Source organism: Leguminivora glycinivorella, chromosome 8 (genome assembly GCF_023078275.1).
Source record: "Leguminivora glycinivorella isolate SPB_JAAS2020 chromosome 8, LegGlyc_1.1, whole genome shotgun sequence".
Classification (NCBI taxonomy): Eukaryota; Metazoa; Arthropoda; class Insecta; order Lepidoptera; family Tortricidae; genus Leguminivora; species Leguminivora glycinivorella.
Window position 1 is genome coordinate 17335567 of NC_062978.1, and position 24544 is coordinate 17360110.

Genomic DNA, 24544 nt, shown 5'->3' on the forward strand with positions numbered 1-24544 from the left:
GTCCCGTTCCGCAAGCGAGAGCGCAGCACGAACGAGAGAGAGGCATGATCGGCTCATTTCGGTTCGTGCTGCATCTATCTCCCTTCCACTCGATCAGCCTAGCATAAAAGATACACGTGAACTTAAATATTTATAAAGTGAAGTGAAATGTTATTGTGATTTTCATGTGTGTTCAATACAATTGCGGCAAGATGAGATTTTCAAATGCAAGAATTACTTACCTACCTCTATGTAAGTAATTCTTGCATTTGAAAATCTCATCTTTTAGGCCGGCAACAGACGAGTCTTAATTTTCATAATCTTAAAAAAAAATTGTATGCAAACTGACACTGACAGATGTGTCAGTGTCAGTTTGAACTGTCAATTTGCATACAATTTTTTTTTAAGATTATGAATTTTTAAGACTGTCTGTTGCCGGCCTTAATCTATACTACGGTAATGTTTGACGTTATCACGTCAAACTACCGTCCGTAAACCGACTTTACAGACAACCAATTTTTTTACAGATTTATTAAATGGTCGTATCGTTTGTGCCGTGTCCGTTATCCTAAGTCAACTGTCAAACATATGTCAAACCAAACTGAACTGTCACTGTCAAATGCTGCGGTCGCTTTGGCTGACGTGTTTACATTTTTACAAGTTTGTTTTTACGATTTCTTAATAAAAATGTGTAGAAGAGATATGTTTAAAAGATGAAAATTCGACATCTTCAATTTTACTTAGATATGGGTGGTAGAGCATTAATAATATGCCTGGTATGCCTTTATGGCATCAGGTCTAGTTCGGCGCTGCGAGAATACACCAAAGAAGATATTCTGAAATTGAGGTAAAATTCTCGACTTTAGAGTATTTTGAATGTGTAGCTTATTGAATGTCATTGACGCAAATATACCACAACCACAGTAATGCCTATCTTTGGTTCAAGTTTTTTATTTCTTATTTACTCGAAAGCCTATTTGTTACCCAAAGTCGTGGATATCATGGTTATCATATCAGCCTTTTATCGCCCTCTGCTGACCATAGGCCTCTCTTCTAGTACGCCACTTGTCTAGTTTTTGAGCTAGTCATTTCATGTTATCAAACCTACTGACTGGATGGGAACATATTCCTATTTTTTCCATTTTCGCTAAATTATGTTGACTACCAAGAGTTAATTTAAAATTTGTTGGATGTATTATGATGATACATAACTACTTATTGTTTTAACCATTTGACGACTGGTCTGGCTCAGTCGGTAATGACCCTGCCTGCTGAGCGGCGGTCCTGGGTTTGAATCCCGGTAAGGGCATTTATTTGTGTGATGAGCACAGATTTGTTCCTGAGTCATGGATATTTTCTATCTATATAAGTATGTATTTATCTATTTAAGTATGTATATCGTCGCTTAGCACCCATAGTACAAGCTTTGCTTAGTTTGGGGCTAAGTTGATCTGTGTAAGATATCCCCAATATTTATTTATACCAATAACTCTAATGCTAGAGTTGTTACAACTTACAAGTTACTCAAAGGCCACAAAGTCGACAGAGGCATTATGTACTCTCTATAAAAATGGAGCACAAACTAGGGAATGAATACTCATGCTCATTTTGTTTAATACTTTAACTATTTGACGACCGGTCTGCTTCAGTCAGTAGTGACCCTGCCTGCTAAGCGGCGGTCTTGGGGTATGAATCCCGGTAAGGGCATTTATTTGTGTGATGAGTTATAGCATATTTGCTCCTGAGTCATGGATGTTTTCTATGTATATAAGTACGTATTTATCTATTTAAGTATGTATATCGTCGCTTCGCACCCATAGTACAAGCTTTGTTTAGTTTGGGGCTAAGTTGATCTGTGTAAGGTGTCCCCAATATCAACTGTTTGTGTCTTATTTCACTCTTACTGTTGATAAAAAAAAATGTAATTCTTATTGTTTCAGAGAAGAAACAAGGGAGATGTTTCAACATGCATATGACAGTTACTTGAAATATGCTTATCCTTATGATGAGCTGCGGCCTTTGTCATGTGATGGTGTAGACACGTGGGGTAGCTACTCCTTGACCCTTATTGACGCTTTGGATACACTAGCAATTATGGGCAACTACACAGAGTTCAACCGAGTTGTGGAGATACTCCTACAGAAACAGAACTTTGATACTGACATTAATGTGTCCGTATTTGAGACCAATATCAGGATTATTGGTGGACTGCTTAGTGCTCATTTACTGTCCTACAAGTAAGTCTTTCTGGACAGTGCATAAATATTTTACCATAAGAAACTGCACTTGTATAATACTTTTTCCAAATATAACTTGAAAATGTGAAATTGTCTAATAAATAGACTCTAGTACAAAATGATATGAAAAAAATTATCTAAGGACAAAATGGTAATTAACATGTTACTTCTGATATTCAGAACAGGTATGAAACTTGAGCCGGGGTGGCCTTGCAATGGGCCTCTGCTGCGCCTGGCGGAGGATGTAGCTCAGAGGCTGATAGTGGCCTTTGACACCACCACTGGCATGCCATATGGCACAGTCAACTTGAAGAAAGGCGTCCCGCCGGGGGAAACCACTGTCACCTGCACAGCTGGAGTTGGAACATTCATTGTGGAGTTTGGGACATTAAGCAGGCTCACAGGAGATCCGTTGTATGAAGAGGTAAAATAACAAGCACTAACTTATTTCATCACTTATATCATAGAAGTTTTTGCCCACTAGAACTTACCATACCATTACTGTGCTAGAAGCATAATTATCAGACAAAAACATATTCTTTGTTTGAAAACGTATTTGACCTTGCCCACTAGGCCGTTCCGTCACCGACCGTGCCCGTCGCTTGTCCTGCACGGCGCGTGTCCGCTCCGTCAAAAATATTCTCGCCGACAATAGTTGCCGGGTCGTGCATGGCAAGCGACGGACATCGCCGGTGATTGAACGGGCTAGTGGGCAAGGTCTCATACATTTTAATTTTTTTTTTTTTTTTTTTTTTTTGCTTTGGCTTTTACTCCCTGCCAATTTGCACAGGGTGAATTTGCCAATGTCAGTGTTGGCTTGGTGTTATCGTAGCTTTGACTTTCACACGTGAGGAGAATGTTCGGTATTTTTATTTTTTTTTAATTTTTTATGAAGGATGTGAAGGGAAAACCTAAAACAAAACATTTGTTATGAACGTCACTGACAAACACATGACAACACTTACACAAATTGATTAGCGAAGAAGCGGGAAGCGGATGACAGAATGTTAGTAATGCCAACATGAGGGAAATGAAAGAAAAGAAAACCATATTATATGTATAATAGGAATAAATGAAGTAATAGAATATTATAGATGAGAGTGAGAATGAATTTACGTTATTTATAGTTTAATGTTATTTGTTTGTAAATATTTAATTAGGATAGAAGTTAAGGTCGAATCCATGTAACAAAGTAGCGAGCTAAAGCATATAGGTCGTGGTACACTTTCGGGCAATACATCGTACAGTGAGTAGCTACACATTGAACAAGAAAAGAAGATGTGATCCAAGTTACCCTCCTCTTGCCCGCATTGGCATAATGAGTTCGCGCGGACACCAATCATAGCCAGAAATAACGGAGTGCATACTTTTCCCAATCGCAACCGGCAAATTGTGGATATAACCCATTTAGGAGAATTACGAAAACGATAGAACCACGGCTTCCGAGTGATACGAGGTTGCACACATCCATAGTGCTTGCCCGTCTGCAATTTCGAGATATCCCATTGCTCCTGCCATGTGGCAAACATGTCTGCGAGTGCGCCACTCAAAAGGTCAGTACTGTAAATTACCGATTTCACTGAACCAATGTCGATAGCTTGCCTTGCCCATGTATCAACCATCTCATTGCCATTAATGCCACAGTGGCTAGGAATCCAACTCAGAACTATGGTTAGACCCTTTGACTCACACCTGCGAAGTACGGTTTTGATTTCTAAAATCAAAGGGAACTTTATTTTCATTTTAAATTGGTTGCCAATAATAGCCTGCAGGCAACTTTTACTATCAGTAAAAATAATAGCTTTACTAATGTTGTGTGTCTCTGCATATTTGACAGCCTCAAGGATAGCAACTGCTTCGCCTGTAAAAATTGAAGATTGTGGAGGACATTTAAATGGGAGAGCTATATTGTATCGAGGAATCCACACTGCTGCTCCCACGCAACTGGTCGCATCCATCTTGGAAGCGTCAGTAAACATCGGTAAGTAATTTGACCATTTTTCTAAAAATTTATTGAATTTATTGTTTGCTCCTGGATCATTTTTGAAAATGCCTATATCTAATATTACTTTAGGAGTATATATAAGGGTTTCAAATGCTACTTCAAATATGGGATTAGTACCGGATTTATATAAATTGGGGTAGATATTAATTAATTTGGAAAAAGATATTACTGTTCTTGGGAAAACTTTAAAAGTCCAATATCTGTTTTCAGTGACCTCCAGCGCCAGCGGCCACAAGCGTGGAAGCATCAAGTGGCTATAGTATGAGCTGCTCTTGATTAAGAATCTGTCCGCAAGATACTGTCTGCGGAGAGCCAGTGGAGGGTCAACACTTTCTACCTGCATGCCATTCTTCGGAGAACACCTCATAGCGCCAAGTATAATCCTCAAGCATTTTGCCTGGATGAGGTCTAGTTTGTCAAGGCCATCCTTATTGCAAGGTTCCATTAAAAGTGACCCATAATCTATATGACTGCGTATGATGGCATTATATAGTAACTTCTGGCAATAAGGATGAGAACCCCACCACACCCCGGACAGTGCTCGTAGTATGTTGATATTTTTTTCACATTTACCTATTATGTATTTGTGGTGCAGAGTGCCAGACATTTTATGGTCCAAAATAACACCTAGAAACTTTACAGACTCCTTACTCGGAATTCTGACACCGTCATAGTATACATCAGTTGTTGGCATGTTCCTTCTGCGGCTAAATGTAACAGTACAACTCTTTGTCGGAGATAGAGTAAGCCCATGGTCACCGAGCCAATCCCCAAGGTAACCCAGAGCCGTGTTCAGACTAGCAGTTGCTTTATCCATTGACTTTGCCATCGTATATAAGACAAGATCATCAGCGTACTGCAAGATGTTACAGAAGGATAAGACAGATTGTTCTAAGTCATATGTGTATATGTTGTAAAGAAGGGGCTGAGTACCGATCCTTGAGGGAGACCTCTCCACAAAGTCCGAGGAGGACAATAGGAGTTGCCTTGTCTAATTTTGATAGACCTGCCCATGAATAGCGAGGTGACAATGTGTACAATCTTCGCGGGAATGCTCAGTTGTAGCATTTTAGCCCTGAGCACCGGAAGAAGCACATTGTCATATGCAGCAGAGATGTCGAGGAAACATCCCAGCAGATATTCGTTTTTTGATAAAGTAAGTCTAATATCACTCGTTAAAATGTTTAGGCTATCCATAGTGCTACGCCCCTTTCGGAAACCGAACTGTGTGTCTGCTAAAATTCCATTGTTTTCCACAAACCATTCAAGCCTATTTTTAACCAAGTGTTCTAATATCTTTCCCATTGTTGCAGAAAGAGCGATTGGTCGATAGGAATTAGCCTCGTCTGGGTTTTTAGACGGCTTTAGGATAGGAATGACTACCTGGGACTTCCAATCTGCTGGAACCTCTCCTGTGTTAAAGGCATGGTTTATGATGCCAAGCAGATATTCCTGTCCGGGAGTATTTAGCTTAGACAGGAAACAATATGGAATCCCATCCTCTCCAGGTGAAGTATTCCTTAAACCATTAATTACCAGGTTAAGCTCTGAAAATGAGAAGGGCTGGTCGAGAGAACAGGAGGAACGTGGCAGCGGGGGGATATCAAACAGGACGCCTCAGGGACAGTTGGCGGGGCAAGCCTATCTGCGAATTCTGCCATCCAGGGGGAATCTATTGTTGGTTTAGATTCTGGATTAAATGAACCCCTAAATCTCTTAATATTTCGCCATACAAGAGATGGAGGGGTTCTAGGAGATAGGCTCTCGCAGAACCCCTTCCAGCCCCTCTTTTTAGCCTTTGCTAAGAAACGTTTTGTATGAGCCGAAACTTTTTAAAAGTAATGTAATCGTCCAAATTACCGGATTCATTGAAGAGGCGCTCCGCATCGTTTCTTTTTTGATGGCAGTCGTGCAATCTGCGTTCCACCATGGGGGGAAGGAATTTTAACCCTGGCAGGCTTCTTTTTCGGGATAAATTTGTCGGCAGCTTCCAAAATGATATTTTTGAAGTACGTATACTTTCCCTCTTGGTCCATCTCAGTGGGGTTCCTCTCTTTGATACTCTCTTCGACAAAAAAGCATAATTGGGCCAGTCTGCTGACTGTATTTTGTATTTCAGCAGCGGCTCTGGCGGTGGTGAAGGGAGGATCGACGTTGGTTTAGTGATAATTATCGGAAAATGATCACTACCATATGATTGGCGCAAAACCCTCCACGATAACAAGGACGATAGGTTCGGCGAACATACAGTCAGATCCAGAACAGATTGGGGGTTCTGACCTGGGTAAACCCGATGCGTGGGGGTACCGTCGTTAATGACTCCCACGTTAATGTCATCAAATAAATCCAGCAGAGCTGTTGAAAAAGCATCGGAATGGTATGATCCCCAAGAGATATTGTGGCAATTGAAGTCTCCTAGAATTACCAGAGGGTGTGGTACAGATGAGAGAATAGAATGCAATTCGTCTATATCAACTACCTCAGTATGGGGTATATATACAGAGATGAAATTAATGCCCATAACCTTTGCAGCTACGGCATTAATCCCATCCGAGTGGGGAGGGATAGAAATTTGAGAAAATGGGTAACAATGTTTAATCAATAACGCACATCCAGCACGTCCGTCACTACGGTCCTCCCGGAGGCACGAGAACCCCGGTACTCTAAAAAGAGCCCCGGGACGTAACCATGTCTCCGAGATGGCCGCAACGGACACAGCATGATCATTGATCAACTGGGTAAGTTCTGGTTTCTTTGGGATGATACTCCGACTATTCCATTGTAAAAAGTTGACCTGGTGACCTATTATGAAAGGTGAGTCGCTCTGCAAGTGTGACCATTAAAGGCGCAACGTCGTTCGGTAGAATGTCGCTCCATTTGGCGATGATATTTGTTAGTAACTTCAAACACAGCTCCATTAGGTCCTCCTGAGGGGTGACTCTATTGTAAGCACCATTCAGGGCCTGGCCATTGGGGAGCTGTGGTGGGGGAGTACGAACAATATTATTGTGGGCCTCTCTGTCATAACCTGGGGAGAGGGGGACCCTCGCCCGGGGCGCCCGATAAATGGTCTTACGATAAGATGTCGTAGGCGGGGATGTTGGCATAAACGTATGGCAGGGTGACTCGGACGATCTAGAAGAGTCTGGAATCTGCTCAAACATGACTCTCGCTACGTCAGAGTATGGGCGGCGTACTGATGAGAACTGAGCAGCTGCCTCTGCATACGAAATACTCTGTTCAGACATAGCCAGTTTGATGGCTTTCTGCCGACCAAATTCGTTACATGTCTTGTCAGTCGCATAGTGTCTGCCGGAACAGAATATACATCTAACATGTTCAGGAGCAATGTTACATCCATCCCCAGGGTGTTTTTGTGAACATTTGTAGCACCTAGCATCAGACCGGCACTGTGCTTGGATGTGACCAAACCTGAGGCACTTCCTACATTGGATTATTGGCAGCTGATACACGTCCACAACTAATGAGGTGTAGTATGCAAAAATTTTGGTAGGCAAGCTTTGACCCTCAAAAGTTACTACTACCGATTGAGTCGGAACCCAAGACGGGGAGCCATCATCTTTAAGTATCTTCCGTTGAAGTCGACGAGCTTTAAGGATCTTCCCTTTACCTTCTCTAAGGGACGTTCCATTGACCAATTCCTCCATAGTCCAGTCTGAAGGAACTCCTCGCACCACTCCCATTCGAGATACATGATATGAAGGGATATCAGCTATAAACTTATTTTTGCCTAGAAGCGGGTGCTTAAGGAAGTTATTTGCATCCGCAGCTGTGGAGAAAGTGACCGCTACTCTGTTGCGACCCACCGATTTAATGCCACCGTCCTTCTGGATGTTATTGACGTTTGCCTGAGTTAGTAAAAGGCCTACATTTATGGGTTTTAGAGTGGCACTGGAGGAAGGGGCGGCCTCTCTAGAGACATGCACTATGAAAGGTCCATCATCGTTGGCACCATACTCTCGTGATTTGCTGTCTAGACTGGGGTGTTTGTATAGATGCGGGTTAAATTCAGTTGAGTTACTTTTGTTTATTTCAACTGACTCTTTTTGACTGTTCGCATGAGACTCGACCATCCTACTAGTACCGGGCTCCTCAACTGCACTATTTGTATTACCCGACTGCTTTTCGGACTCTGCCGGGTCAATTACAATTTTTTTGGGGGAAGGCTCCAGCTTGGTTGGTGATAAATCCAAGTTACGCTTGCGCGTGTATTTCTCCCAGTCCATACCGTTATCACCATCCTCGTCTGGAGGCTTCTCCTTCTCGTTGCCGTCCATCTAAACTAACCTTTGGTTTTATGTATTAATAAACCACCACCTGATTAGAAAATAAGGAAAGTTGTTTTATTTACGGGAATATAACCTAAAAATCGAACCACTCACACAACGCGCTACTCCTCCATACATTTTAATACAAAGAATACTTTTTTGACGGATACGCTCCTAGCACGGTCATGGTATGGAGTATGGTCTAGTGGGCAGAGACCCAAGCATCTTTGTTTGCGTTATAGACATTGATGATTAATTGAAAGACAAGTTGAGTAAAAGTAGCCTAGCCACCAATTTTTTTCGTGTTCCATTCGGAACCATTTCAATCTGGGGATGCTGTAGGTACATTCTGTGACAAAAATTGGAATCCATATTATTTTAGCACAACTTAGCCTCTGTAACATTACCTGTCACTGAGCACGTTCCTGTCGTGGCTTTTTCTTTGTAGTTGGCTTATAACGCTTTGAAGGCGTTGTACCACCACCGGTCGCCGATCGGCCTCGTCGGCAACCACGTGGACGTTATGAGCGGGCGCTGGACCGCGCAAGACGCGGGCATCGGCGGCGGCGTCGACTCCTACTTCGAGTACTTGGTCAAAGGTTGGTCAGAGGCATACAATAAATATGTACACATATTAGTGGCCAACTACAAAGTTGGCCAACAATGCTCTGAAGGCACCGGTCGCCGATCGGTCTCATTGGCAACCAAGTAAATAAGAGCGGCTGAGCTGATGGACCGCGCGTTAAATTCGAAAATTGCGGAGTGCTTCATACAATCTTCCACCCCTCATTTTGGGGAAGTGGGGGGTTAGAAAGATACAAAAAGTAGCCTATGTCACTACATTTTCCCATATGAAATGAAATATGAATGAAATGAAATGAAATATTTATTTTCCAAGTAGGCATATTACAATGCGCTTATGAACATCAAATAAAGCTACGCCGGCTCTAACCCTACGCCTCAGCCTCGAGAAGATTTCAGTCCCCCCTCAGTCGGAGGGGGGTATCCACTATGGGAGCAAGAAACTCGGCGGGCCACTTCTTTTCAAAACATTACATCTTATAATTAACATGCATTAAAAAACGAGATAGATACAATTTAATCAGCAAAAGTATTCATCAAAAAAAAGAAATATTAAATTAACAGACTAGGTACCTACTCTATGGAAATTCATTTCAATAAATTATACAAAGTACAAAGCTACTATGATTAATAAGAGATTTTAGAGATGTATAGTCTCTAAGTGTTAAAGTACATTAAAAAAAAAAAAAAAATATACATGATGAAAACAAAAGAAAAACGAACTGATACAAATAAAAGATAACTAAAATAACTTTAGAGTTGTAAAAGACTCTTGATGTCACAACTAAAGAAAAAAAAAATAGATATACTTAATCTACTTTTTTCCTTGGAGATGTATATGGTCTCCAAGAGTCAGAAAGAAAATAAACAAACAAGGACCGAACAGAGTGCCTCAATGTAATCAAAATTAATGTTACAATCTAATAGTTATAGCCCCTATTAGCTGAAACAGACCGGTCTTCACAAACAGCACCCGTTCATGAGTATGGCGCGTATCTCAGCCATCGCCTCCCTCAACCTATATTCGGGAAGGTGGCGACCCGATCAACGACGCCACCGTAAGCAAAGACTTAAGCGAGCATGACATGTTCAAGCTGTCCGGGCTGTATTAAATATTCAAATAATAAGTCAATACCGTATACCTAGATGTAAGACACAACATTCCGTGCTTGTATGTTACATAGCTTAAATTGACTTAACTGAAACAAGATCTTGGGAGATGTAAAAGGTCCCCACAGTCAATTATAATTAATGGGATATAATAAAAAATAAAAATTTGGAGGTGTAAAGTTTCTCCAAGTGTCAAAGTACTAGAAATAAAAAATGCGTATGAAATACAAATGTGATTTATGTGATGTGTTTTTTTTTTAATTTCAGGAGCCATCCTCCTCGAGCGTCCAGAGTTGATGTCGATGTTTAAAGAAGCGCGGCAGATGATCGACCGCTACCTGAAGAAGGACGACTGGTACGTGTGGGCCACGATGCTGCGCGGACACGTCACGCTGCCCGTGTTCCAGAGCCTGGAGTCCTATTGGCCGGGGCTGCTCGGGCTGCTGGGTGAGTTCAGGAGTTGATGGTCAGAGAGGCGCGGCAGGTGATCGACCGCTACCTGAAGAAGGACGACTGGTACGTGTGGGCCACGATGTTGCGCGGACACGTCACGCTGCCCGTGTTCCAGAGCCTGGAGTCCTACTGGCCGGGGCTGCTCGGGCTGCTGGGTGAGTTCAGGAGTTGATGGTCAGAGAGGCGCGGCAGGTGATCGACCGCTACCTGAAGAAGGACGACTGGTACGTGTGGGCCACGATGTTGCGCGGACACGTCACGCTGCCCGTGTTCCAGAGCTTGGAGTCCTATTGGCCGGGGCTGCTCGGGCTGCTGGGTGAATTCAGGAGTTGATGGTCAGAGAGGCGCGGCAGGTGATCGACCGCTACCTGAAGAAGGACGGCTGGTACGTGTGGGCCACGATGTTGCGCGGACACGTCTCGCTGCCCGTGTTCCAGAGCCTGGAGTCCTACTGGCCGGGGCTGCTCGGGCTGCTGGGTGAGTTCAGGAGTTGATGGTCAGAGAGGCGCGGCAGGTGATCGACCGCTACCTGAAGAAGGACGACTGGTACGTGTGGGCCACGATGTTGCGCGGACACGTCACGCTGCCCGTGTTCTAGAGCTTGGAGTCCTACTGGCCGGGGCTGCTCGGGCTGCTGGGTGAGTTCAGGAGTTGATGGTCAGAGAGGCGCGGCAGGGGATCGACCGCTACCTGAAGAAGGACGACTGGTACGTGTGGGCCACGATGCTGCGCGGACACGTCACGCTGCCCGTGTTCCAGAGCCTGGAGTCCTACTGGTCGGGGCTGCTCGGGCTGCTGGGTGAGTTCAGGAGTTGATGGTCAGAGAGGCGCGGCAGGTGATCGCCCGCTACCTGAAGAAGGACGACTGGTACGTGTGGGCCACGATGCTGCGCGGACACGTCACGCTGCCCGTGTTCCAGAGCCTGGAGTCCTACTGGCCGGGGCTGCTCGGGCTGCTGGGTGAGTTCAGAAGTTGATGGTCAGAGAGGCGCGGCAGGTGATCGACCGCTACCTGAAGAAGGACGACTGGTACGTGTGGGCCACGATGCTGCGCGGACACGTCACGCTGCCCGTGTTCAAGAGCCTGGAGTCCTACTGGCCGGGGCTGCTCGGGCTGCTGGGTGAGTTCAGGAGTTGATGGTCAGAGAGGCGCGGCAGGTGATCGACCGCTACCTGAAGAGGGACGACTGGTACGTGTGGGCCACGATGCTGCGCGGACATCATGCGATTCACGCGGCCCGCGTTCCAGAGCCTCGAGTCCTACCATCCTGGAGATCAGATGTCGGAGTAATCGGTGACCATACATTATCACAAAAATAAGCCAAGAAGATGAAAAAGGGCATTTCATTGAGCATTTCTTTTTTTTGCTACTTTTATGAAATCTGATAATTTTGAAAAAAAATATGCTATTTCTACTCAGAATCACTAGCTTTTTCAATCCTAGTAGTTAAAAAAATTGTCCCATACGATTTTTTCTTATTTTGTTACCATTTTCCGTACATGTTGTGTGGGGTCACAAAAGAGGAAAGTAACAAAAATGTATGGATATTCTGGGACACTTTTTGTCTCCCAGTGAGATTGAAAATACTCGTGATTCTGAGTAGGTACAATTGACCTAAAATTCCCTAAAAAAATCAAAATAAAAAAAATGGCAAAAAAAATGCTCGGTTAGTTATTATATTGTATTGTAGACGTTTAACTTCCCTGCGGGTTACTAGTTATCACCATATCATGCGTTTTTAAAATAGGTATTTTGTTATCAGCCTATACAAATGAATTCCTTAAATACTATTTTCTTTATCTAGATTGCTGTAAAATGCACTACAACACGTTGAACTCGGCATTTATACATTTCTATTTGTTTTTTTACCTGCGTTATATTGTCCATAGGCGACAGTGACACCGCCATGCGTATAATCCACAACTACCACAGCGTGTGGCGTCAGTACGGGTTCACGCCCGAAGTCTACAACCTGGGTACCGGCTCGGCCTCCTCCAGCCGCGAGAGCTACCCGCTGCGGCCCGAGCTCATCGAGTCCATCATGTACCTCTACCGGGAGACCAGGGACCCGATACTGCTGCAGATGGGGGAGGATATCATCAGGAGTATACAGCATAGTGCTAGGACTCCTTGTGGATACGCTACGGTGAGCGCCCAAAATTAATCTTACTACAATAGCACCATGTTGCGTCGAGTAAAGTTTAAAACGAATAATATTCGTTTTTGACTGAGAAATACGTCTCAAGTTATTTATGACGGGTGGTTCAACTTATATATTGTACTTTCAGATAAAAGACGTCCGCGATCACCGTAAAGAGGATCGCATGGAATCCTTCTTCCTCGCGGAGACCACCAAGTACCTGTACCTGCTGTTCGACCCCGACAACTTCATCCACAACCCGGGGAAACACGGCACGGTCATCAACACGCCTAGTGGAGAGTGCATCGTGGATGTGGGGGGCTATGTGTTCAACACCGAGGCCCACCCTATAGATCCCACCATGCTGTACTGCTGTAGAGAAGCTAGGCAAGGGTGAGTTGTTCCATGTCCATGGTTTTTAAGTTCTATGCTCAGTAAGAATAATGACGCGCTGCTTTTTGGCGTGGAGTCCGCGGCCTAACATATTAAAAACCTCTCATTCTTATTAAAAAAACAGCCTATTTACGGTCCCACTACTTACCACCGCTGTGGACAGTCTTCGTTTCAACGCGGCTTCGGCGCTTGGGTTATAGTCTGACGTTTATTTTTATTTTCAGAATCAACATCAGCGACGTTCATAGAATATATCAAATGCTGGAAGATGAAGACAATATTCATTTCATGACCATGATTGATGCTACTACGAACGAAGTCGCTCCGAGTAACGCAGAAGAAAGATATACGGAAGCGGACCCGTCTGTTGAAATTAACAACGAATCAAAATATATTAAAGTAGAGCAAGAACAAGTTTTGATTAAAACTGAGACGAGAACAGGATATGTCAATATGGACGGCACAGAAAGGGAGAAAGTTAAAAACGATTCTAGTCTACGAGACGTTGTCAAAGAACGTATAGTAAACTTTAATAACAATACGAGCACTTCTCAAGAATCCGAGGAGAGCAATGAGGAACCTACTGAAACTGATCCCCAAAAAATAGAACCAGTGGGAGAAGTAGACGTGGATGATATAATAGTGCCCGGGCAACCACAGGAGGCAGAGAATTTACAGCCTCCCAGCAGCACTAAGGCTAAAGAAGCATTCAAGATGTTGCCAACCGTAATTCAAGATTTTCTAAATAGCGACTGGAAATCTAAACCGAAATGTGAACCGCAGCACATTCTGGAGAGGATCCGCAGGGAAAACAAGTACCCAGACCACCCGGACGTGGACAAGTACGAACTGCTCTTGACTCCGGCTCAGTCCTTCTTGCAGAGGATATCTTTAGCTGGAGAATTTTTGAACAAAAAGCAGTTGGAGTTGTGATCTATGTAAGTGCTCTATGATACTACTATGATCTCAAATAGTGGTAAAAAAGTATCCGAAGTATCCGTGAATAGCAAATGAAACGTAACTATTTTATTGCTTAGCTTTGCTGTATGAATGAAAACCGCCGAGCAGCATACAATGTTACGTTTGTAAAATAAAATGATATTTATATTTAATTTATACCTAATGTTAAGTTTTAAATAATAATAAAGACTGCAAGTTGCAATACCTGCCTTTGAATTTGGTTGACAATTCTGGGAGAAATGAGGTGCCTATAGTCAAACTTAAAAACCTCCCATTTTCAATTTGACTTATGTGGAAAGGAAGTCGTAAGATGCATTCCCTTTTTGTTTGAAATTCATGAATTGATTTTAGTAATTTCTTTATTCAGCGTAATTATACAGTTATACATTGAATGGCTTGAGTATGTACCCGCATGAGCTGGAACATTATAGGTATATATACTAATTAAGTACCATACCTGCTCCTGCGCAAGTGCATCTATGCAGCTAATAAAACACATTGTAACACCCACCACGCCTTGTGCAAGCGCCCTCAGAATGATATTCCATAGCCAACAAGTACTTTTGTAAAATTGACGCGTTTGAAAGAAGAATAATCGCCGTCAATTAAGGATAAGTGTCACTTCTGTCAGTTATGTTATCAAAATGTAGTCTAAATTTTAAAATATAAATAACAAAGTAAAATATAACAAAATGCCTACTTTTCCTCTGGCTATGAAGAGACGTCGACTGTATACTGATGTTGGCTGCTCCGTGTTTGAGGTCATGGTAGTGGTATCATGACCGAATTGAAAACAACACCATCAGAGGAAAATACTTTGTTGACTAAAGGATACAAATTGAGTAAATTTATAGGTGAAGGTGCTTACGCTAAGGTGCCTAATACAAATAGTAGTTATAAACTCGCCGCAACAACGTTCAAGTTATTTATCTTAATTCTATGCCCCTATATCCGCAGGTGTTTTTAACAGAATACTCATCGAAAGACAGTGATGCCAAATCTACACTCGCTTGCAAAATAATCGAGACCTCCAAAGCTCCCAAGGAATTCGTCGTGAAGTTTTTACCTCGCGAAATAGATGTATTGATACGTTTAAATCACCCTCATCTCATACACATTCACAGCATATTTCAGAGGAAGACCAAATATTACATTTTTATGCGATACAGTGAAAATGGTGACCTTTTAGGGCATATCTTGAAAAATGGATGTATGTCGGAAAACCAATCTCGAGTGTGGATGCGACAATTGGCACTCGGCCTGCAGTATATGCACGAAATGGAGATCGCGCATCGAGATATCAAATGTGAAAATATTCTGTTGACAGCGAATTTTAACGTGAAGCTTTCCGATTTTGGGTTCTCGAGGTTTTGTGTGGACTTGGATAATCAACCAGTTTTGAGTGAAACTTACTGTGGATCTATGTCGTACGCCGCTCCGGAGATTCTGCGCGGGAAGCCATACGCGCCGAAGCAGACGGATCTGTGGTCGCTGGGCGTGGTGATGTTCGTGATGCTCAACAAGGCCATGCCCTTCGACGACACGCGAATGCGAAAGCTGTACGAACAGCAGATGAGCAAGAAGTACCGATTTCGGTCGCGTGTGGCGCCCACGCTCTCAGTCGAGTGCAAGACTGTAGTGAAGTATCTCTTGGAGCCAGACCCGGGGCTGCGGTACACGGCCGTGCAAGTCTTGAACTCCGAGTGGATCGCTATGGATAGCAGGCTTACTAGTACATTGTTTTGGATACTTTAAAAATAATATTATGTGCTATCTATAAAACACATTACGTAGAAAGTACTTACCTAATTAAATTAATTTATTCATAAAGATAGATGAGACCTGCCTAATTATTGTAACACTATGTTCTAGCTATGAATGCGGTGGAAACGGCAGCTCTAAAGCGAGCTAAGGAGCAACATAGAAGAATGTCAGATCCACGCAAAAGCGTTGTCAAAAAGCACGGCGACATTTTAAACAATCCCATAAGAGATTCAACGCATAGAGTAAGTGCTTGTTTTTTTAGCTGTGTACTCGTATTGAATAAAGTACTTACTAATAGTTAATCATATTTACTTTATTTTCCTCTGCAGGCCAGTGAAGTGATCAAGTCTCTGGCTAATCTAACTGCAAAACAGAAGCCATTCTGAGATTAAATGGAGGGTCAATCAACGGTGCGTATAATTGGAACTTTATTCAATGACTTTTAATTTTATATCTATGTATAAGTTAACTATTCATCTATAAACGAAAACTTTGTTTGTAGCTTGAGTCAGAAGAAGAAATAAAGTTGAGCGGTTCCGAGCAACTGACACTCGTAAATCGCGGCTACAAGATCATCAAAAAACTGAACGAAGGGTCATATGCTAAGGTGTTTTTATTTCATTGATATACTAATAAGTGAAAGAGAGTAGACTCCTCGAAAATGTTTAATGCTAATAAACTATTTCAGGTATACCTCGCAGAGTACAAGAATCCTAATAAACACGATGCCATATCCGTTTTGGCTTGCAAAGTCATTGACACTAGCGTAGCGCCGAAAGATTTTGTTAAGAAATTTTTACCTAGAGAAATCGAAATGTTAATAAAGTTAAATCACCCGCATCTAGTGCACACCCACAGTATATTTCAGAGACGAGACAAGTATTTTATTTTTATGCGTTACATGGAGCACGGGGATTTGTTAGAATTCGTGCTAAAGAAGGGTGCTATTCTAGAGGACCAGGCGCGCATATGGACGAGGCAACTGGCGCTGGCCGTGCAGTACATGCACGAGCTTGGCGTGGCGCACAGGGACATCAAGTGCGAGAACGTCATGCTCACCGTCAACCAGAACGCCAAGCTGACCGACTTCGGCTTCTCCCGTTTGTGCATCGACAGAAAGCTAAGAGATATTCAAAGCGAGACCTTCTGCGGCTCACTTTCATACACGGCTCCAGAAATACTCCAAGGAACGCCTTATTACCCGAAACCTGCCGACATTTGGTCATTAGGAGTTGTTCTTTACGTAATGTTGAATAGGGCGATGCCGTTTGAAGACAAAAACATGAAACAGTTATATCAGGCCCAGATCAATAACAATTGGAAATTTCGTGCGCGGTGCCTGAATGTGCTGTCGGATAACTGCAAGAGACTGGTCGCGCGAATGTTAGAACCGAATTACCAACAGAGGGTCAAAATCGAAGATGTCATCAATGGTGAATGGATTGCGATGGATTCAAGGCTGCTAGGTGAGCGTTATTTTATTGTATATCGATATTTAATAATTTTTGTGAGCCGTTCATAGAGAGTGCAACCATCTTTTTTATTCCAACCATCTTATTTAGATTTTAGTATTGCTCACAATCATAAGATTTTTCCAGTTTTGTTTTAATAACTACTCATGTATCGTCGTACGTACAGAATGGACAGCGCAAGAAACTCTAGCATACAAGAAAGCTCAAGAGGAAAAGAATGACTTATTGAAGAGGACCACGGCGCACACCAACAAGAGTCCTAATCAAGTGGACAACTCGATCATGAAGGTCAACTATGATCTTAAGGACCCGACCACGCAATAAAGGTAAGTGGGGATCTTACGACCTCTACTTGTCCTATACTTGTCATTCGTTTATATGTCGTCACTACTTTTAAAAAATCTCGTATCTCACGCTGTTCCTCAAAGTTAAAACGCAGTAAGTGTATATGCATTCCATACATATACTTACTACAATTTTCTTTTCATTGACAGACGAAGATACAAGTTTTTTTAAAAGTAGTGACGATGTATAAAAATTTATATTTATTTAGCCTTTCATTTCGTTTTCTGTAAAAATGAAAATTTCTTTGCCTAGGTCTGTCCCCGCGGGTGTACAGCTGGAGCTGGACAGCGCCATTACAGAGGTAGGTAAATAAAATAATGCTTGCCCGTACCACATCTCGGACACTGGCGATGAAATATATAAAAGAGGCGCGTTCCTAGCACACATTCTAAGTTCGTGTAGGTGAACGCGTAACATGCTTATGAGTGAGATATGACAGGTCGATTGTTCGCGTTTTTGACAGGCGGTAACTGTCAGGTAACCGAGAGGGGTTGGGCGGCACTTTCAGCGGGGAGCGGGAGTGGCCATACTGTACGATAGTACTCTTTATTATACTGTGCCCGTACCGTGGCTCAAACAACCTTACCGACCTCAAAATTGAAATAGGTACAATTTGTACTTACCTATTTGTATTTATGTCAAGTTGACTGACGCTTATTGTCGTAACAAATTGTCAAGTGTGTTTGTGAATTTATTTACTTTTTTGTTAAACATGTTAAATACAAAGTATAAATGAAATGTAGCTAGCTAGTTATATCTAGCTAGCGAACCATACCAAAATGCATCTTAGGAAAAAGAAAACTTGAAGTAATGTGCGGAGCTAGTAATTTAAATGGGGACTCCAGGCGAAAAGTGCGATCTGACTTCGCCTTCGGACCTGGCTATGCTACAAGAGAAAGGATTCATAATGGGCAAGATTATCGGAGAAGGGTCTTATGCTAAAGTACGTGCTTCAGGTACGGGTGGCGGCAAATTTAGCGGTTTAGCACTCCAGCTGCCTTTTGTCCATTCAATACAAATTTCAAGGATTTATATCAATCTAACAACAATAATACTTAACGTCCCGATTCTAAAGAATAGCTGTCTTTCAGTATTAGTTACATAGATAAGGCTGGTTTTAGTGTGACTCTTGTCGGTAAGTGACAATCGTTGACGCTACGTAGCGATCAAAATCAACTGGCTCTGGCGCGCCAATACGGAAGAGCGATAGGTATGTTACGGAGCCAAAGCGATTGTGTCCGAGCGAAGCCAATTCCCACAATCCGATTCCAATCGAATTCCAAGCTATCGGTTACGTATAAAAAGTAATTACCTACGCAAATCTTTCGTGGTAATTAATTTAGGAGTTAATCACTTCCCAACACAATATAACTGATTAATAAAGTGTCTCTGCAGGTAGGTGTAGGTACTGTAGGTGGGCACCAATTAAAGTGAACTGAAGCGTTGCACCTACTTAGGTGGTACTTAGTTTAACGTTTAGAGAAATAACATAATAAAATAATGTAATGTTGGTAGGTTTACAAAGCAATTCATGTGATAGACGAGACCCACAACACGATGCTGGCGTGTAAAGTGATCGACACGTCGGGGGCGCCCCGCGAGTACCTCACCAAGTTCCTGCCGCGCGAGCTGGACATCCTCATCCGCCTCAACCACCCGCACATCGTGCACGTCACCGACATCTTCCAGCGCCGCGCCAGATACTACGTGTTCCAGCGATACGCCGAGAACGGGGACCTACTCAACTACGTGACGAGCAACGGCGCCGTGCCCGAGAACCAGAGCAGGCTTTGGATGCGACAGATTAGCTCCGGTCTCCACTACATACACACTTTGAACATCGCGCACAGAGATCTCAAGTGCGAAAACATATTGATCACATCAAATTACAATGTGAAGATAACAGACTTTGGATTCGCGCGCGGAGTTCGCTGCAGGGATCGGGATGTCTTGTCGGAGACGTTCTGCGGATCGCTCTCGTACGCCGCGCCGGAAGTGCTGAAAGGCGTCCCGTATCTACCCAAGCTGGCTGATATGTGGTCCATGGGGATCATTCTTTACACTATGCTAAACCAAGCACTTCCATTTAATGAGACTTCTGCGAGAAAGTTGTATGAGCTGCAGGTACCTACCTACATAACTTCAAGTCGTAGTCAACTAAGTATTTGATTTATTTCACAGTAAATAAAATCTTAGTTATAATTTTCGTGATATGAAGAAACAACGAATAATTGGTTTCCGTAGGTGACGAAAAAGTGGCGGTTCCGTTCGAATGTGGTGAACCAACTATCGGAGGAGTGCAAGCGGCAAGTCACGGTGCTGATGGAGCCCGAGGCGAAGGCGCGGCCGACCGCCGGCGGCGTCTTCAACGGAGCCTGGATCGGCATGGATGCTCGCCTTGTCAGTCAGTATCGCACATTCATCCAATTGATAGTGGCAGTCAGTGTAGGCAAAAGTTGTAGTTTCTGTCTGATCCAGCTCCCTATTTACTACGCCAAATCGATCTTAGAATAACTTCACTCGATGCCAAATTAAGGAAAATTTGCGTTTCCAGATTTAAGAGAAAATATACCAGCAGCGTGCGAGGAAAAGGTCATTTTTGACAAACTTTTTTATGTCATTCAATCCCGTTTCTATCAAGAATTGCCACACTAATCGATTAATACCATCCAATATTAGACTGGTAAAAACTATCGAACAATGTCGACTCTTCCATAATAGTTATTTGTTATACAAGGGGGCAAAGTTGTATTTTAACGCCGAGTGTGGAATTGAAAAACGAGCAAGTGGATTCTATAGTTGAACCACGAGGGAAGCGAGTGGTTCGAGAATAGAATCCTGAACTTGCGAGTTTTTTAACACACGAGAAGTAAAATACATTAGCACCCGAGTGTAACATAAAACTTTACCCCTCACTATAGCGAGGAAACTATAACGCAAAAAATGCGTTTATCACTGCTTCCTGTAGTTTCACAGGTGGTAAATCATCTTTATTACTAGATTCACCTACTTTTATAAATTTTAAAGCAGTTAATTTGACTTTATTCAAGGTTAAATTACTTTACCCACTAGTGGATAAAATGCGTTTTTACCCACTGGTATTAAAGGGCAAAACACATGTTTCCGAGCAAGTGAGGGGAAATTTTTTTTTCCAGCTAATAAATAAGCCACAAAGCTAGTACAGATCTTTTCCTATATAATTTGTATGCAATTGAAAACTAAGTAGGTACTAAAGTATTCCGTTCTTAGTTCCAGTAGGTACTAACAGCAACACTTATTAACCATCGGTAGACTATATGACCTTGTAATAAGGATTACAAATGTACAGCAATGTTGCCAATGGTACCACCAAAGTAAAAAAAAAAGAAAACTTTTTCCGCAAGTTTACTATGGAAAAAACGTAAAACTTCCCCACGAAATCACCTACAGCTCCAGGCTTGTGTCTAACGGATAATTTCCAATTTTACAGAGTTGACTTTTTTGGAAGAGTCGTTACTGAAACAAGCTGTATCACTTGTCGAAAAACAGATGAGGGATTCCGAAGCGGAGACCGATATGGAGCGCATCGCTGAAATCAAAAGCAAGAGTCGGACAAAAGGTAGGTGTATGTTAAAATGAAACCATTTTAAGGCAGGCTTCTGCACTCAATGAGAAAAAAACTGTCTTCCGCGGGAAAGACTAACATCAAATTGTCATTTAGAGCTGTCCGACCGTTGGGTTGTTTCACCACAGGGACAATTGTCGCCCGACAGTGACACTTCGCTGTTCATTGCCAGTTCAACGATAATATTGACGCTGAGTAATAATGTGGTTATCAATAAATATATAATAAAATTATCAATAAATCAAATTATCAAGAAATAGCCACAGAGTTCACTCAACATCTCCTGAGGATGCCTCGTAGAGAGGCGAAACACGTGTTGAGTTTTGTATTTTTGGTGGTGGTTTGTTATATCTGTTTGCGTATTTATTTTTGCGGCAGGTGGGAAAATTAATTGCATGTAGAAATGCAAGGAAGTACTTAAATTTAACGTATAACGGTTTAGCACTGATTGACTTGGGCGTTTTTGACAAAGTTTACTTCCAATGCGTAGAAAAATAGGTACTTGCAGAATAATTAGCAGAAATTCATTTAATAATTTGCAGAAAAACATTTAGCAAAAAGCGTATTGCCAACGATTTATTTATTTATTTGAAAACATATTTCAATGACATTACAGATAAATCCAATGCGTCATGAAATTAAATAATAAAAAAAAACAGTAAATAAGAACATTAAAAAAAAAACATTATAAATTTTTCGTGTAATTATATTTATTTAATGCCATTCGCTGATAGTCTGCTCTCGTGACAGCCATGAAATTCTAATAATGTATTTCTTTTTCAGAGGGATTCAGAGTATGGAAAACGAGCGACGCAGCAACTATCATAAGATCGAAACATATGTTTGATGACAATGAAAAGCATTAAGAATAAAAAACGAAATCGTCATTCATTTATGTTTATTAAATCATACATTTTATATTCTATGACTTTAAGTTATATTAAAAATTATTTGATACATAATGTATAAATGTTTTCTCGCTATCCGGTGATACAACTCACCTTCCAATAACCTACACTTGTATTACAAAGTCATGGAAGACAGGGTTGTAAGGGCCTATGTAAAGTATGTAAACATTTGTAAGATTTGGCACAACGTGGTAGGAACGGGATCTTGGATCACTCTACATTTATAACGATAATAAAACTGATATCAAAACATTCGATATAAAATTCGATTTACAGCAGTTTTCTATGTGTAATACTGTTGCTTGTAATACAGAAACATCGTTTTTATCTTTAGGTTTCGTGGGTCTGATATGATAATGAGAAACTATTGACTATAAAAAAAGCTACAAATAATCATTACTTTCGTCACTCAATTTATGTGTTTTATCAATACACCGAGATAATATCGTCCAATTTTAGGCACATTATTTTGTGCGTCCACGGCGCAGAGTTGTTTAAACAGTGTATAATGAGGTAGGTATATTAATTAAAAAAATAAAATTGAAAATTTATGTTTGTGCGAGAGACTGGCGCTAATAAAAAAAAACTTATAGGTATGTTTCGTTTTTTAGCGCACTGTTATAAACCTTACATCAATACGAATTAGGTAGTTAGATAAGAATATTTTTGTATAACAAATTTATTTCACATCGGGACAAAAGTGTATTTACTCGTCATATTGTCAGACTTCAAAATACAACTTGTCATTTTATTATAATACATTTTTATTTTGTGCCTTAGTAGAGAAATATGTAAAGTTGTAAACTAGAGAGTGCTCAATCAGTTAATACATTCCTTACTTCCTGCAGAAGTATGGTACAGTACAAAATAATATGGTAAACTCATTTTAAATGCGTTATCGACGTATGGAGTGAGCACTCCTTGCCTACTCATATTATTATTTCCATTATTGTGTCTAGCGAACAAAATTTAAATTAATTTTATCTTACTCTCTCTTCAAACATGTTCTACAGTTCCTGTCGAAATCAATACGGACAATAAAAAAAGGTATCTCTTAAAAAATATATACCAACGGGACGCGGGTTATACGATATTACATTATGATAAAGTGGTAATACATATAAGAATAGAATTTGGGTAATGGTCCTTCTTGGATATAATATTTATAATGTAATATAAAATCTCAATATATACCATAGAAGTAAACAGTTATAATTATACTGAATGTGACCCTTATAACTAGATGGAAAAGTCTTTGTAGCAATAGAAATAAGACCAGAGATATATTGTCGCGTTTCAGTCGTTTTCTACAAAGCTACTCGTACTTAACAATATACAGTAAAACGCACTACCTGTATCAAAAACTGTAACAAATCTAATGGACCTAGTGGGTCAAGTTAACAGACGTGTAAGGTCATATTTCAAATAACAGATACTATATCGGTTCAATATCGGTCTAAAGACGTAGGCTTGTCAAAAGCTCGTTCAATATAAGTTATTCAAGCACATTATTTTAATATAAAATGGAATGTCTATTGCTTTTTCATTTGATGTGATGAGTGAAGCGTATTTAAGGTTTATTAGCGGCCTTCAGATCAGTCCGAGGAGCGGCCACCCGCGGGGCTCGAAGGTCTCCGTCGCATTCGCGTCGTCGACAACAACATCATTTTATAAACTATATAAGTTAAATATATCTCTCTCAATAAACCGTTTTTAGACCTCTAAACATCTACAACGGACCAATATAATTCGAGACATGATTTTTGGCAGCGCGACTCGATTAAATAATTTAATAAAATTAATCACTTAACAATCTATCACCCTTCGCACACCGGGGGCCGGGTCTTATAATATTAGTTTTAGCACCACAGGTAGCCGATCGCAATTAGTCGTTTCGAATGCCCCCGTTTAAAATGAACCTTAAAATGATTAGAACACGATAAATTAGAACGCATGCGTTAGTAGTCCACGGTAGATTAGCTGCCGGAGCGCAGGGCGGGCCGACGTCTGCGCGCGTGCTCGGCTGTGCAGGCGCACGTGCTCGTGCAGCCCGTGCAGGCGCACGTGCAGCCCGTGCAGGCGCACGTGCACGTGCAGCCCGTGCAGGCGCACGTGCACGTGCAGCCCGTGCAGGCGCACGTGCACGTGCAGGCGCGCGCGCTGTGTGCGAGGGCGCTAGTGCGCGCGCGCGGGGTCACGCGGGGGAGAGACAGCCGACGCGACGCCCTCCGCTGATTTTACTCTCATCGTCTGTAAACACAAATCTCTTTTTCAGTACAGATGGTGTTTTTTTTACGCACTA

General features: G+C 41.9%; 6 protein-coding genes and 1 long non-coding RNA gene across 20 annotated transcripts in view; 4 read left to right on the forward strand and 3 right to left on the reverse strand.

Moving 5' to 3' along the window:
* The first annotated feature begins 601 nt into the window (after window positions 1-601).
* LOC125228979 (ER degradation-enhancing alpha-mannosidase-like protein 2) lies at window positions 602-14351 on the forward strand. The gene is made up of 8 exons (XM_048133731.1): window positions 602-826; window positions 1920-2216; window positions 2397-2640; window positions 8959-9109; window positions 10470-10649; window positions 12546-12802; window positions 12945-13189; window positions 13414-14351. Exons 1-8 carry the CDS (start codon window positions 693-695, stop codon window positions 14120-14122), a joined length of 2217 nt encoding a protein of 738 aa, XP_047989688.1. The 5' UTR covers window positions 602-692; the 3' UTR covers window positions 14123-14351.
* On the reverse strand, window positions 2975-8625 carry LOC125228984. The gene is made up of 2 exons (XR_007177352.1): window positions 8530-8625; window positions 2975-3127 (listed from the first exon to the last, which is right to left on the reverse strand). It is a non-coding gene; the product is annotated as an uncharacterized LOC125228984 (long non-coding RNA).
* Window positions 6993-8519, reverse strand: LOC125228983. The gene is made up of 2 exons (XM_048133739.1): window positions 7659-8519; window positions 6993-7103 (listed from the first exon to the last, which is right to left on the reverse strand). Exons 1-2 carry the CDS (start codon window positions 8517-8519, stop codon window positions 6993-6995), a joined length of 972 nt encoding a protein of 323 aa, XP_047989696.1.
* A 2-nt stretch (window positions 14352-14353) lies between the features above and the next one.
* On the forward strand, window positions 14354-16715 carry LOC125228981 (testis-specific serine/threonine-protein kinase 3-like). 2 transcript variants are annotated; one of them, XM_048133738.1, is made up of 5 exons: window positions 14354-15023; window positions 15107-15881; window positions 16022-16155; window positions 16243-16323; window positions 16602-16715. In XM_048133738.1, the coding sequence occupies exons 1-4, from the start codon at window positions 14928-14930 to the stop codon at window positions 16297-16299; spliced, it is 1062 nt and encodes a 353-aa protein (XP_047989695.1). In that variant the 5' UTR covers window positions 14354-14927; the 3' UTR covers window positions 16300-16323; window positions 16602-16715. The 2 variants fall into 2 exon arrangements, with proteins under 2 accessions (XP_047989695.1, XP_047989694.1); XM_048133737.1 differs by lacking the exon at window positions 16602-16715 and adding an exon at window positions 16416-16512.
* Window positions 16716-16814: 99 nt separating this feature from the next.
* Window positions 16815-17709, forward strand: LOC125229090 (testis-specific serine/threonine-protein kinase 1-like). The gene is made up of 2 exons (XM_048133868.1): window positions 16815-17379; window positions 17552-17709. The coding sequence occupies exons 1-2, from the start codon at window positions 16815-16817 to the stop codon at window positions 17707-17709; spliced, it is 723 nt and encodes a 240-aa protein (XP_047989825.1).
* On the forward strand, window positions 17626-22254 carry LOC125228980 (testis-specific serine/threonine-protein kinase 3-like). 5 transcript variants are annotated; one of them, XM_048133735.1, is made up of 6 exons: window positions 17626-17711; window positions 17983-18031; window positions 19246-19854; window positions 19975-20134; window positions 21200-21328; window positions 22118-22254. In XM_048133735.1, the coding sequence occupies exons 3-6, from the start codon at window positions 19288-19290 to the stop codon at window positions 22198-22200; spliced, it is 939 nt and encodes a 312-aa protein (XP_047989692.1). In that variant the 5' UTR covers window positions 17626-17711; window positions 17983-18031; window positions 19246-19287; the 3' UTR covers window positions 22201-22254. The 5 variants fall into 5 exon arrangements, with proteins under 5 accessions (XP_047989692.1, XP_047989690.1, XP_047989689.1 ...); XM_048133733.1 differs by lacking the exons at window positions 17626-17711; window positions 17983-18031 and adding an exon at window positions 18312-18686 and having other exon boundaries at window positions 19271-19854; XM_048133732.1 differs by lacking the exons at window positions 17626-17711; window positions 17983-18031 and adding an exon at window positions 18314-18673.
* The window catches only part of LOC125228977 (liprin-beta-1), a 76072-nt gene continuing 73743 nt past the window's right edge, over window positions 22216-24544 (reverse strand). For all 9 annotated transcript variants that reach the window (XM_048133727.1, XM_048133728.1, XM_048133730.1 and 6 more), the window contains exon 13: window positions 22216-24492. In XM_048133727.1, coding sequence (XP_047989684.1) covers window positions 24418-24492 — 75 coding nt within the window. In that variant the 3' untranslated portion in view covers window positions 22216-24417. The remainder of the gene's footprint in view (window positions 24493-24544) is intronic.